This window comes from Mus musculus, chromosome 11 (assembly GCF_000001635.26).
Source record: "Mus musculus strain C57BL/6J chromosome 11, GRCm38.p6 C57BL/6J".
NCBI lineage: Eukaryota > Metazoa > Chordata > Mammalia > Rodentia > Muridae > Mus > Mus musculus.
Window position 1 is genome coordinate 108,433,513 of NC_000077.6, and position 15,227 is coordinate 108,448,739.

Sequence of the window (15,227 nt, forward strand, 5' to 3'; positions counted from 1 at the left end):
TTTATTTTTTGGTGTGTGGTGTGTATGTGTGTGGTGAAGTCCAATATTGTGTTACAGTCTTTTATTTTGTAGGTAATTCTATTTTTCCTTAATAAAGTCATGGAGATCTTTTTATTTTCAGTTTTTACAGTTTACACTTAGGTCCACTGTTAATTCAGAGTTAATTTACGTATATGGTATAGCATTATTGTTATAGCATTGTTTGTTATAAAAATTGTCATTTTTCTTTTATTATGCCTTTGTTGAAAATCAGGGTCCATATTTGTATTGGTCCATTTTGCGCTCTCTGTTCTGTTTGCCTGGTCTGTTTGGTCTCTAGGCAGTACCATAATGTCTTGACTAATAAATCTTAAAATAAGGTGATATGAGACTTCCAACTTTTTGCTTCTTCAAAACTGTTGCTGCTACACTGATTCTGTTATGTTTTCATACATTTTAGAATTAGCATGTCCATATTTACAACAAATGGGCCAAATTTTATTGGAATTCATTGTATAGCAGTCATTTTAAGGAGGACTGGTATTAATTGACAAGCTTCTTTAATGTATTTTAATAATAGTTTCATGGCTTTCCTCATACAGGTACTTGATGCTTAATTTTAACTCTTTCACAGACAGGATTATGGAAACAGGAAGTGAAGAAGAAAAATGGGAGAAGCTAGATGCAGAATTTGATCACTTCGTGGTAGATATGAAGCCCTTTGTTTTAAAATTACCCCATAGGTCAGGTAAGATTGCTTTGTTTGAAATTTGTTTGAAACTAGACTACTTGTTTTTAAGTTATTCTTGCTATGTAGCTCTGGCTGGATTGGTGTTCACTATGTAGCCCTGGATATCCTCCAACTTATGGCAATCTAACTGTTTCAACCTTCCGAGTACTTGGGTTTTAGGCATGTACCAGCATATCTAGCTGAAATTAGATTCTTAAAATTAAAAATAACGTTATTTAATCTGTCCAGTTATATTAGCTATTAATTGTTTTATCTTTGTGATGCCATGTCATGTGTCCTGAGGTAACACACAGGACCATAAAGTTAGGGACTTCTTCTTCTTCACTGTCTTCCTCCTCCTCCTTTGAAAATGACATCCATTTCATGAAGCCACTGTTGACCTCTGCCTCTGATTGATTAACTGATACGATCAAACTTCTGCCTTTGATCAATTAACTGATATGATCAACTATGAATGACTTTTGTTGTGGTCATACTCCTCATTTCTGTCCTATTATTCCTATTTTTAGAATGAGAGTCTTTGTTTCACAATAGTCATTTACAGATATTTAAGGCATCAAAGGGCAGTTTCATAGAATATAGGGGTTTAAGGTGATCTCTAAGCTGTGGAGGTCATATTGACTGTGAGGGAAATCCAGGTTTGTTAGGCATTGAGTAGGGAATGTGGAGCGGGGCCAAGAAGCTATGGCTTTTAGCTCTTCCAAGTTCTCATTTCCATGAGCTATCTGAGTGGGCTTATACCCAAAGTGAGATGCTGACTTAAGACTATAGACTCATCACAGGGCACTGCCTTGAGGGACAGTGTGACACAGAACGGATGTAGTCTGCTCAGTCATTGTTATGTAGCGTGCAGCTTTCTCTGCCTGGCCTTCCCTCGAACTGCCTTGTGCTGCTTTCCCCGCCTTGTTGGTCCTCGGCCTTTCCTTTCTTGTATCGCTCTTCCCATCTCATGGCTTCAAGTTCCTTCAAATGGGCTGACCAAGATGACTTCAAATAGTATATAATGAGACATCTATGTTACATCCTCTTCTGATAGTCACTACTTTTTAAAAATTACCACAAATTAATTGCACAGAATAATGGGTTTCATGCTGACAGACTCATACCCATTATAAACATCGTATTTACTTTGCTTATGGCCCTTCCCTTTATTATCCTCCCTTGCCTCCCCCTCCCTACTTCTCTTCCTTTTCTCTTTTCAGTTCCATGTTGTCTTCTTTTTAAGTCTAGATTTTGTGTATGAGAGAAAATACATGATATTTGTCTTTCTGAATCTGGTTTATTTTGTTTAACATAATAACAATGTGTAGTTCATTTCATTTCCCTATAGATGACATGATTTTGTTTTTATGTCTGAATAAAATCATACTGTATATACATAACATTTTTAAAAATTCATTTTCCCACTGATGGACACCTACTTTGATGCCATAACTTTATAATTACTACTTTTTTACTGTTCTTTTGGTCTTGGATCTGCCAATTAAGAAATTTTATATTAGAATTTCCCATTATAAATGTATCTCAAATCAAACCATTCTCATATTTTGTCATTTAAAAAATAGATTTTAGGTATGTAGAATTGCTTAAATATAACCTTAGGTTCAAACACATTGTCTGTATGTAACGTTCATGAACCTCTTTTACTACTTCAGAATGAACATGTAGGAGCTCAGATCCTATTTAAGAACTAGCAATGTATAGCAGCTCATCTCGCCTTCCAGCTACGTCTGGAGCTGGCTTGTCTTTCATTTTAAAGTGAGAACCAGGCTCTCCATTCATCAAGTCGCACCATAGTGTGTGCATTGAATATAATGAAGATGCCAGTTTGGTATAAGATATGAAGAAAACACATACTTTCCAACTATTTGCTCAAGCTTGTCAGTTCCACTTCTGTATTTTCTTTTTGTATAAAGTACACTAGATATTCATAAGGTTTGTTCGGTGATCATATAATTTTCAAAGCAAAAGTACATACTTTAAAAAAAAGGCTACCCCTCATACCTGTGGTGAGATTACAAAGTGGTAAATCCAGCCTTAGGTTTTTTTTTTTTTTTTTTTGACAAAGCAATAAATGAACATGACCTTTATAAGCCAAAAGATTAGTGATTTGTATAATATATATAATCCACAAATTGAGTTAGACTGATAAAAATATCAGAGTAGTGTTTGTGAGAGTTAGCAAATCCTGTGTTACAGAAAGATAATACACTCAGTGGGTCATTATATGTGGATTAAACTTCTACATTTTTAGGTAGTTTTTAAAAAGGATAATTATTTCATGAAATTACACATAAATAGTACTCAATTATTTTAGAGATAGTAAAAGAAAACCTTAAATCAGCTACAAATCCCTTGGAATTATTGGCTTTAATAGATGAAATGTTTGGATCGACTTTTGGAGATAATGTGCACTGCTCGAGAGTCAGGGGTTGTGCCTTGTTTTTGGATGTTTGTATAGTTAGGCATTAGGAATGGCTTTCTCTATGTTGAAAGTAACTTTATTGATGCAAAATTTACAACAAAATTTTACCTAAAAGCATGTTTGATAGTATTCAGAGATTTTTATTAACTTTCAATGATAGATTATAGGAGTTTTATTTTTATGAAAATATGTGTTCACATTTGTGTTGCCCAACTGCAAGTAGCTAATAAAGTTAAAGTGTAGGCTGGCGCTATACAGCCTATTTTCCAGCCCACACCCATCTGTTGTTGTTGTTGAAAAGTTTTATTGAAATGTAGCCATTTGTTTGTATGTGGTTTATTAATGCTTTCTTGGTAAGGTGGCTAGAATAAGCTAAGCCAGAAATTACATGGCCTAGAAAGCTTGAAGCATTTATAGTTGGGCCCTTTACAGAAGTTGGCTGATCCCCGCTCTAGATTACAGTAGGTACTTATGCCTTTATAATTTAATGTATTGTCATTGCAACATTAGGTTTCACATGGTTCTTATGTACCTACAGAACGGCAGAGGTGTGCTCTTTGGATCAGAAAGCTGTGTGAGCCCTCAGGAACGGGTGCAGGACTCATGGGTAGGAAGAATCGAAACCTGTATGCAAAGCTGTTACTGCATATGCTTAGGCGAGGAATACTTGAAGGCCCTTTCACACACCGCCCGGAGCCAGGAACGCTGAAAACATTGCCATCGTACATGGTAGGTACCAACAGCTGCAACAGTCTTCATTTCTTTAAAAACGAGTGTGATTTATCATCCCTTTGGGAGCGGAAGTAATATTGAGATATATGTGCCGCTTAATATGTAAGTTAAAACTTTTCTTCTCATTCATTCTTTCCCATTTCACTAGGAACATTATTCTGTTATATTTTATTCACTTATATTCCATTATATAAAGCAAATTTTAAAACTGATCTTACTTACTAATTTTCAAATTTGACTCTTAATATTTTAAATACTTTAAAAATTCTACCTTATTAATTCTTTCATATATTATTTAACATATTATCAGTTTAATGGCTTTTAGAAGTTCCTTTCTAGTCAGTTGAAGCAGTAAGTTAGAATTTAAACGTGGTTTCTATTGTTGCTTTATTATCTTCTTTGTTACAAGGTAATTATTTACTGCTGGTTGATGAATTGTCTCTGTCTTGCTCCTTGTAAACATAAATTTGTCGTTTTATTTGTGTGGGTTTTGAGTATGATATATGCCTAACTGTAGTTGAATACACACACACACACACACAAACACATGCATAGACATATAAAGTTCATATATATATATATATATATATACGTATATATGTGCATATATATACATTTATGTTTATGTATATGTATATATGAACTTCAAGATTATTATATAGAATTTGTCTACATTTTAGCAATTTACTAAAAAAGGTCTAGTGACATGGCATGCTGCACACCAGAGGATAATTCCTTTTGTTGGTGGCAGAATGCAAAAACTTTTAATGCTATTATCTATTGTAAAAGGAGTGGCATACAATTTGCTTATGCCAAGATCATCAATAGTGGGGAAAATAGTTACTTGATTATGTATTTGATTAGACATTAGAATGAATACATTACTCTCCCTATTATCTGTGAAGCTTTTTTTTTGTTGTTGTTGTTGTTTTGTTCGAGACAGGGTTTCTCTGTATAGCCCTGGCTGTCCTGGGACTCACTCTGTAGACCAGCCTGGCCTCGAACTTAGAAATCTGCCTGCCTTTGCCTCCCAGGTACTGGGATTAAAGGCGTGAGCCACCACGCCCGGCTATCTGTGAAACTTTTACCTGCCGCCATGAGGTTCCCAAAAACAGCGGATAGAATGGAATTGTTTGTATTGTAGTGTACTAACATCTAAGACAGCTACCAAATGACTATGAGTAGGTATTGCCTTACTTAGGGTATCTAGTACTGTGATAAAACATTATGACTATATGAAACTTGGGGAGGAGAGGGTTTATTTTGCTTACTTTTTCACATCATAGTCTGTCATTGAATAAGGTCAAGGCAGGAACCTGGAGTCAGGAACTGGTGCAGAGGCCATGGAGGAGTGCTGCTCACTGGCTTGCTCCTCATGGCTTGTTCAGTCTGCTTTCTTTTTCTTTTTCTTTTTCTTTATTTTTTATTTTATGCATACGAGTACACTGTAGCTGTCTTCAGACACACCAGAAGAGGGCATCAGATCCCATTACAGATGGTTGTGGTTGCTGGGAATTGAACTCAGGATCTCTGGAAGAGCAGCCAGTGCTCTTTACCTCTGAGCCATCTCTATGTCTCCAGCCCTCAGTCTGCTTTCCTATAGTACCCAGGACTATAGGGGTGGCATTGCCTACAGTGGGCTGGCACGTTCCACATCAATCACCCTTCAGGAAAGAGCCCTTTCAGGCTTGCCTATGGGCCAGTCTCAACTGAGTTCTCTCTTCCCAACTAACTCTAACTTGAATCAAGTCAGCATAGAACTAGGTAGCATAATAGTGTATTTTGTGCAAATAGATCTTGCAGGAGATAGTGGAACAGAGATTATGAGAGTTTATTACAACTTAGACTAGCACTCGATTTAAAACTTATTTGTGGAATTTTTCATTTACTGTATCAGACCATGGTTTATTGTAGATAACACAAACCATGGAAAGAGAAGCAGTGTGTAATCAAGGAAACCATATCTCACTAAAGAAGAAATCAGTCTCCATTCTACTGACAATAAGAGGGCCACATGTCACTATTTTCTGAAGAGTAGCCCCTTGAAGATTTCTGTGTTGACTTAGTTAATTGTCACTCACAAAGGGTTTTCTTCAGGAGCGGGTTATGAAGCCTGGCTTGTTCAAACTAATGGGCTATGTCATCTCAGTGTCTAAAAGGAAATATTTTCCGAAGTACATCGCATCTCAAGATATGAATATATTGTGTCATATTTTTCCATTCACCATCAATTTTCTAGAGTTGTAGGGAAGGGCTTTATTTTACAGATGATGATAAGAAGGCCTGGAGCTTTGTCTTGGCCTCCCAGGTACTGAGCAGTGCGGTTGGAACCAAATCCCATGCTTCTGGTTTTGTAGTTGCCACTGCTCTGAGTGATTATGAATTTTAGCTTTAATCTCTGGCATGTCTAAACTGTGGCCACTCCAAATACTGATTTCATGTATATGTGTGTTCACATGTGCAGATTAATTGATTGTTACAGGAATAAAAAGAGTAGGACATAATTTAAAAATTTTTCCATTTAACTATAAAGCAGTGGTATTCAACATATGGGTCATGACCCATTTAGTAAATTTGTTTCTAAAAATATTTACAATTATGATTCATGTCAGTAGAAAAACTACAGTTGTGAAGTGGCAACAAAAAGCTTTGTGGTTGGGGGTCACCACACATGAGGAACTGTATTAAAGGTCACAGCATTAAGAAGGTTGAGAACCACTGCTATAAATCTACTAGCACTTAAAGAAATAACTACTCCCAGATTTACTTGCTGGGTAGTTATTCTATTCATTAGGTTTCTTATATAGTAGAACATAACTGAAATGTAAATATACTAGCCATATTATTTTAATATTTCATAATTTATTATGCATTGAATGATAAATTTTATATATTTGTCTGTCATTGAATTTAATTTGAATATTTGAGGAGCTTTTGCTAAACTTAAAAATTGATGGAAATTTTAAGTGTTTTCTTTATAGTAACATTTTTGTAAGAATGATTTCTCTGATATTTAAAAACCAGTCCATCTATTTTGATGAACCAAATCAAGCACAACCCAAAGATTCGAGCCCAGAGAAGTTACCTGACTGGGTGAGGGGTGAGCTGCAGACGGGCGAGCAGAGGTTAAGTGACTCATGGCAGTGCTCTTCTGGAGAGGACAACACGCTGGTGCTGGCGGCCAGTGATGCTCACAGGTATGCCAAGACATTATGTTTTACGGTTTTAAAAACTTACTCTTCTTTTGCAATCGGCTCATATATTGAAGCCTTTTCTTTCTTTTTAATAATAAGGATTTGGTTTACTTTATATTTTCACTAATGTTGAGTAGATGTTAGGTAGGTAAAAATAAATAACAGGCTTTAAAATTTACTACATAGTTAATATTATGTTACATTTTAAGCCATTTAATGGAATATCTGTTCCCTCCCTTCTCCCCCCCGCCCCCCCCCCCCCGCCGTGTGTGTGTGTGTGTGTGTGTGTGTGTGTGTGTGTGTGTGTGTATTTTGTTGTTTGGAAAGTGTGCTTGAGAATCTTTTTTTTTTTTTTTGGTTTTTGAGACAGGGTTCTCTGTGTAGCCTTGGCTGTCCTGGAACTCACTCTGTAGACCAGGCTGGCCTCGAACTCAGAAATCTGCCTGCCTCTGCCTCCCGAGTGCTGAGATTAAAGGCAAGCGCCACCACTGCCTGGCGTGCCTGAGAATCTTAAGTAACACAACTGCCTTAGTTAGGGTTTTACTGCTGTGAACAAACACCATTACCAAAGCAACTCTTTTAAGGACAATATTTAATTGGGGCTGGCTTACAGGTTCAGAGGTTCAGTCCACTATCATCAAGGTGGAAGCATGGCAGCTTCCAGGCAGGCATGGTGGGGGGTGGGGCGGGGACCTTAGAGTTCTACATCTTCATCTGAAGGCTACTAGGAGAAGACTGGCTTCCACATGGCTAGGAGGAGAGTCTCAAAGCCTGCTCCCACATCGACACTCTTCCTCCAACAAGGTCACACCTCCTAATAGTGCCATTCCCTGGGCCAAGCATATTCTAACCACCACAACAAATACATGTTTTCCTTTAGGACGGTGTTATCAACAGAATGTAACATTTTGCACACAGCTGTGTTGCATCTTCTGCATAAACACCTCTCCTTCCACAAACCCCTGAGTGGTGCTCACTGTTTTCATTTAATGAAATAAGAATATAAAAGTGACCCATTCAACTGCCTTTTTGGTAGAGTATTAAGCCTATGTAGGATTTTTCATACAAATAAAAATAAATTTCTAAGTTATAAAAGTGTACCAAAAGACTGTTATTATTGCCATATAATTTATGGCCTTTAAGAGGGAGAGATTTAAATTTTGGTTTTGATTAAATTTTGATTTTTCCTGTTGACATTGGAGTTTCTTGAAATGTTAAAAATGCTGGACGGTGTCAGTTGACACGTACCCCACTTTATATTTCACTTCTGGCCATTCTCTTGGTAATTTTAATTTTATAAATTCGTTTCTATTAACAAAGCAGACTTTCTTGTCTACTATAATTTCTTTCATCTATTTCTTATTAAATGTGGAAATGTTATTTGTAATTGGAAGTGCATCCACTGTAGATGTTGTCTGGTTGTGTGTCTGGTTGTGTGTCCTTTAGACTTAAGGTATCATGAAGGGGAAGAACAGTTGAACACAATTAAAGAGTCCATGAAATAATTTTATTAGAAAAAGGAAGCAAACGAGAGTAGAGAAGCAATGAAGGAAGAGTAGTGTCTTCAAGATTTTTTTTTGATCTGTCAATATTAGCAATCAGTTTTTTTGGTCTTCCTAAAAGTGTAAAAACCTGGTAATCTTTCTGTAAGCTAGCCATGGGGTCATTCCTTATAGATGAGTAGTTATAATTGGGTGCTCTGTTACTGTAGTGTGCTGTTACTGAGTTTTACATTTTGTATGTGTTAGTGAGCATGAACCTTTTTCTTTAAATATACTTTAAAATAAAGTATTTTTCTGTTTTCAGAAAGTTCAGAGAAATGTCTGTCTGTCTGTCTGTCTGTCTATCTGTTTATCTATCTCAAACAATTCTAGAAGGGAAGGGCCATTATGTATTTGCAGAAGTGCTGGGTTTGGCAGCACAGTCACTTACCTGTGGCCCGCTGACGTCCTATGGCTGTGACCCATGACTTGTTTCAGATGTACGGGAGAAGCGCATGTGTGTGCTGGTGTCCGAGCCATGTACCTCAGATGTACGGGAGAAGCGCATGTGTGTGCTGTTGGCCGAGCCATGTACCATTTTGCAGATGCTTGTGAAGATTGATATGTGGCAAAGAAGGACTCAGGTCAGGCTAGGCTTGACAGGAGCCTAGGTGAATGGACGTCTTCTTCTTTGGACCACAGGATAAATTTTAAGAAAAATACAGTGAAAATATTATTTTTTAAAAAAGATTTATTTTTATTTATGTGTGTGTGTCTTTGTTGAATGTATGGCATCTGTGGGGTGCCCATGGAGGTGGTCAGAAGAGGGAGATGGATTTCCTGGGCTGTAGTAACTGTCAGTTGTCAGCTACCCAATTTAGGTTCTGGGATCCAAAGTAGGGTCCTCTGGGAGAGCAGCAAGAACTCTAAACTGCTGAACTCTCTCTAGCCCCAGTGCAAATCTATGTACCACCCAGTCACTTGTCTTCAAAATGAAAACATAACAAAATCTACACATTAAGAAGTAATCTGTTTTTTGGCCCACTGTATTAGCTACCTTTTTTCACTGCTGGGACAAAATATTTGAGAAAAGCTACTTAAGGAGGGAGGGGCTTGTTTTAGTTCAGTGTGAGGGGTTAGAGTTTGTCATTTCAGGGCAGGCATGTTAGCATGAACCTGAGGTGTCGCTCACACTGCGGATGTGGACAAGTTTCTACCTTTCTCCCTGTTACTCAGCTCAACAGCCTGGCCCATGGGATGCACTGCCCATATTCTGGTAGAGCCTCCCTCTGTTAAGCCTCTTTGGAAATCATTTTACAGATATGCTTAGAAGAACATCTCCTGTGTCATTCCAAATCCCATCCATGTAACATGAATTAACCATCACCACTATCTATAACTTAAATAATTTTAATGAAAAATAGTTACTTGATTACAGGCATGTTATTGATTAAACGTTAAGCAAATAAAAAGCTGACTGTCTGATTCTCATCAATCCCGTCCATCCTCCATCCTCACAGCCTCACAGGCTCACAAAAGTCTGGCATCCAAGCCATTTCTGGTGACACTGTTACTTCTTCCTGTAAGGCCGCGCCCCACATGTCTCTGTGGTGCACTCCCCCCCTTTGCAAATACTTAATGTCTATCTTTTGTGGTAGAGTCCAGTTTCTTAAGGTAGGAGTTGTGTTTCTCATATTTGTGATTTATTTTCAATTTCTCATAGCAAATGGAAGCATGTTAGAAGTTTCCCAAGTCATTGTATTCGGTTGGGTTACATGTGTGCTTGGATGAAGGTTATTAGTCACTGCTACGTATTTAATTCACTGTGCAGAAAGACCTTCTAAGGTAGGCGTATTGTAGCGGATGTCATTGTTCAAAAGAATTTTAAAATTGAACTTTTAGAAAGTGTAGAGGGGAGGATAGACTTTAGAAAATGGTGGGGGACACACAGCCATGCACTGTAAAGCTGCCTGTACACACTGTGAAACACAGCACTGAAGGAGCCGGAGAGCACGTGCCAAAGGCAGTGTCGTGAGGCTGATGGCCACTTAGGGTCATAAGGCACGCCTCAGTATGCTGCACTCCTTTAATAACCATGGCCTGATTTATTTTAGCATTTAAATGTTATTTACGCTTTAATCCACACAAATATTACCTAACAGATATTTATCATTTTACATACTGGAGACATTTAAAAACTAAAACTAATATTTATTTTGGCTAAAGTTACAAAGATTGGTTTGAAGGCTGACTCTGCTGTGCCTGAGCTCAGAAGGGACTGAGGAGCCCACCAGGCCGCTTTCACTGGGCTCCTCTGGCTCGGCCTGCTCCTTTCCTCCGAGTGGTCACACTGTGCTCACGAAGAAGTTGGTGTCTGTTAATGTTGACCTACTACATCTAATAACTTCTGTAAGAAATTGTTTTAAAAAGTTTAAGAGGCTTATAATATTTGACACATGTATGTTTTTATAGTGAATAATTTATTGTTACTTAGAACTGAAGTTTAATGCTGCCTCATAAATTTTACAGCCACTTCAACTTGTCCTTTGAAAAACCTCTTTAATCTTAAAAGATTTTTCCCCCTTAGTGTTTCTTTTTTGATCACTTTATAAAACCCTGCTTTACTTAGACCTTTTTGTATGTGAAGCATTTCTAATGGCATTTTAGATTATGCTGTTTGTGCCCTAGCCTTTTTATATTATTAAAGATGCAGAGTCCTTTTGAAGCCTTTTTGTTAGGGTCCCTATTCAGAGGGACGACACCTTCCTTTACCTTTATTCTTTTGTAGGCTTGTAGCAGCCGCGCTTCGCACTCCCTAGAAGGATTACGAGGCCACATTCTAGCTCTTATTATCATGCTTCCTTTTTGTCTCCCCAAATGCAGCATGCATTAGTATATTTAGTATTTTACACTCAAAGCTCCAGTAATAGTCACTCTTCAGGCTCTTCCTTATTGCTTTTTTCATATTTTTTGGGGGGTAACATTCACATTATTACCCGTGTTTTCTTTTAAGACCCACTGAACTAAATGGGTATTATTATTAAAATTCTGCTATTACATTTTTGTATTTAGTATCTGGCTTTTTCTTGCCAAAGAAATACTGTAGTTAGTTGTATTTGACTTTAGCTGGTTATGACTATAAGATATTTCTGAGGAGCTCATAGACATCAAGGTCTGATAATCGCCTTGTTTTTATGATGGGTTGTCTCTAAGGTAGCCCTCAGAACTTGATTCCTGATATTCTTTGTATAATTTCCTCCTCATGGACATGGGCAGGGCCTGTGACTTGTTTCTAACCAATAGAATGTGGCAATGGTGATGTCATTCCTGTGATTTTTCTTATGTGTCAGTATGGCCTTACTGCCATAGCCTTTGTTGACTTTGAAGAAGTAGCCTTCATGATTCATGTAGCCACAGGGAACTGAATGCTGAGAATCATGGGAACAGGGAAGTGGGTCTTTCTATAGTTGAGTCTCCAAATGAAAACATAGCTCTCAGCAAATTACGGTTGAGGGCTTATGAGGTCATAAACAGAGGGCCTACCCTGCTGTTCCTAGACTTCCACAGAAGTATGAGAAAATATGTGTATAGTGTTTAAAATTCCTCGGTTATTGATAGTCTTGTGTAGCCATACATGATGGATGCAGACTTAATCTTAGTGTAAAAAGCTGTGAATACTTGTGGAAGCCTTAGCATAGCGTATGTAAAAGGAAAAGCCAAGGGTTTTTATGTTCTTCCTTTCCCACTTTCCTCAGGAGAAGTAATCCAGAGACAGTTTGGCACATACTATTCTCAAATGGATACCTCACATTTGTGCCCATGGGAGTAAGAAGTTACAAAGTGTTAGGGCTGCTCTGTAACTTTCTCTCTTTTTTTTTACTTAGGTCTCAAAACCACTGACACATAGTTTTAAAAACTATACAGAATTGTATTCTTTATTATTATAAAGAAAGCTTTGATTCACACCTTAATACCTACCTAGCTCATTGTGTATCTTGAGTTGAAATATACCTGGGATTTGTTTTAATCAAGTCTAATAAGGTGATGTGGAGACAGCTACCTTTTAAGAAGAGCTTGTCACTCAGATTCTAAGAGGAAGTACTACTATGTCCTGCAGGCTGTGTGGAGAGACCCAGGTTTTGCTCAGGAGGCAGAAGAAGCAAAGGTAGCAAACACATGGGTATGAATTAAAACACAGACAGGATAGTGGTTGGGATTTTAAAATATGATTTCCATGAGATAATATGGAGGTAAACAACTTTGGCTGTTAGTTTGGCCCAGCTTTTAAAGATACTAATTCATCAGTTATAGTATCAAGAATAGATGTACACACTTCATGTGTTTTAGACTATAATGGATTCCTAGAAGATGACTCTATTGTGGGATTATTTGTTGATTTAATATGTTGTATGATGATTTAAAATGGTGTATATGGGCTATCTTGGGAAGATATTTAAGATATATAAAGTTCTAAAAAGTGCGTAGGGGTATAAAACACTTGTGTGTAGAAGTGTTTTAAAGACATTGTGTGTGTGTGTCTGTCTATGTGTGTCTATGTCTGTGTGTGTGTATGTGTGTGTGTGTGTCTGTGTGTAAGTGTGTGTCTGTGTATGTGTCTGTGTGTATGTATACAAACCACCTTTTGTATACATGTTGCATACATACATACATACATACATACATATATACATACATGCATACATACATACAGTCAAATTGTCTTCTACAATACTAAACTTTTTAAGAGCTTTGGGCATACAAATTTCTAATATTTGTGCTGAAATTAACACATTTAACCATATAACAAACATGTCTGTAGATGTAACAAACCCGTGTGGAGACTTAAACATAAGAATGAACATTTCCTGATGAGCAAGCATTCCATATATTGTGAATCCCACTTGTTTTCTAGTTTGTTAAAGCAGGGAAGCCAGGAGAGCCATTTGTGCCGATTTATCTATTTTAGGTACTGTTCTGGATGTGTTTTTAATTATTTGGTTTGTTCCTCTATATAAACCTGGGAGATTACAGCATCACTTCTTTGTATCTGTGGAGGTAGAAGCAGCCTCAGGAGCCCACAGGGCTTCCTCAGCAGTGACTGGTATTGGAATGGGTTGTGTTTCTAGGATACCCTTATCTACAAATAGCTTAGGTAGAAATCATAGAAAATTTGTTTTTTTAAAAAAATTAGTGTTCAGGTAATATGTGAATGGGTGTTTTGCTTGTATGCATATCTTATGTGCAGTGTGCATGCAGTACCTGTAGAGGCCAGAAGAGGTCCCCAGTCAGATTCCCAGGGATTATAGTTATATGTGGTTAAGAGCTGCTATGTAGGTTCTGGGAATTGAACTTGTGTCCTTTGGAAGAGCCTGTGCTCTTAACTACTGAGCCACCTCTTCAGCCCTTTGTCTGTGATTTACTGGTGCCACCCCAGAAATCTGGACAAATTCCTTTGTCCTTAGTTGTTTTCTGGTTTGCCTTGGTTCAAATCCTACTTCTGATAACTTGGCAGCCAACTGTCCTCAGGTGAATTACTTAATTTCTCTAAACTCGAGTGCCATCATGTTGTAAGATGAGGTTGTATGGAACTCAGTGTCAGGATAAAGTGAAACAACATAGGAATTACTGAGTATCAGCTGTGGCTACTCCCGTTGGTGGCATGGTGGCCATTGTCCCAGTTCATTCAAGGACTCACTTGTCATAGTTTGACTGTCCTTCCTAAGGAGTCTCAAATCTACTAGTCATCAACTGTTTTCAGCTTCTAGAAGCCTGCTTGTATTCTCCACTAAAGTAAATTGACACTGGTGGGGGGGGGGTTCTGTTTGTAACTGCACACTATCAAAAGAGGTTGCTGTGGTTCTTATTTTGTTTGTTTTTGAAACAGGAGCTCATGTGTCAAGGATTGGCCTTGATCTTGCTAAGTAGCTGAGAATGAATTTGAGCTTCTGATCTTCTTGCTCCCACCTCCTGGGGATCAAACCCAAGGCCTCCTGCATGCTAGGCCAGCACTCCATCAACTGTTCTGCATCCCCGGCCTCCAAACTGGGGAAAGGTTTTAAGAGGTGATTTGTAGGCATGTTTATGCAAGGGAATTCGTTAGTCCCACTTTCTAGGATACAAGGAACACAGTGTGGTGCGCTGTGCTGTACCTGCATGTGCAGCTGTGGAGGAATGTGTAGACACCACTTCATGTCATTTCTGTGTTTTTTCATGTTCTTTCTCAAAGAGAAGATAAAGCTAACAGGTTGCATTCTTACAATTCTATGAAAGAGATTTTGAAGCTTTATAAAAAAAGAGTATTATTCAGTGAAATATGATGTTATCTGATAGTTTGTCTCCAAGGTACACTTGGAATCGGAGATAGAACAAGATGGAAAGAATACCTATTTAATACCATTTATTTTTTTATTGGAGAGTTTAATTAAACATTGGTCATTACTTTTGCTGGCTTTGTATGTGTGTGTGGATGTATGCACATGTTTATGTGCATGTGTGGGTTTGTGCATGTGGAGGCCAGAGGTGGATGCTGTCTTTCTCAGTCCCTTTCTACTTTATGTTTTGAGACAGGGTTTCTCACTAAAGTAGGGTCTCTTGCTGAGCCTGGAGCTCACTGCTTGGCTAGGCTGGCTGGCGAGTAAGATGCTGAGATCTGTCTGCTTCTGCTT

At 37.9% G+C, this 15,227-nt stretch overlaps 1 protein-coding gene across 8 annotated transcripts in view; it reads left to right on the forward strand.

Moving 5' to 3' along the window:
* Cep112 (centrosomal protein 112) overlaps nucleotides 1–15,227 on the forward strand; it is a 435,401-nt gene that overhangs the window by 8,298 nt on the left and 411,876 nt on the right. For all 8 annotated transcript variants that reach the window (XM_030246412.1, NM_029606.3, NM_001373899.1 and 5 more), the window contains 3 exons: nucleotides 614–727; nucleotides 3,694–3,884; nucleotides 6,912–7,084. Coding sequence is in view for 5 of the 8 variants with exons in the window: in XM_006534424.4 (XP_006534487.1) it covers nucleotides 614–727; nucleotides 3,694–3,884; nucleotides 6,912–7,084 (478 nt within the window). In the remaining 3 variants the exon portion in view is untranslated. The remainder of the gene's footprint in view (nucleotides 1–613; nucleotides 728–3,693; nucleotides 3,885–6,911; nucleotides 7,085–15,227) is intronic.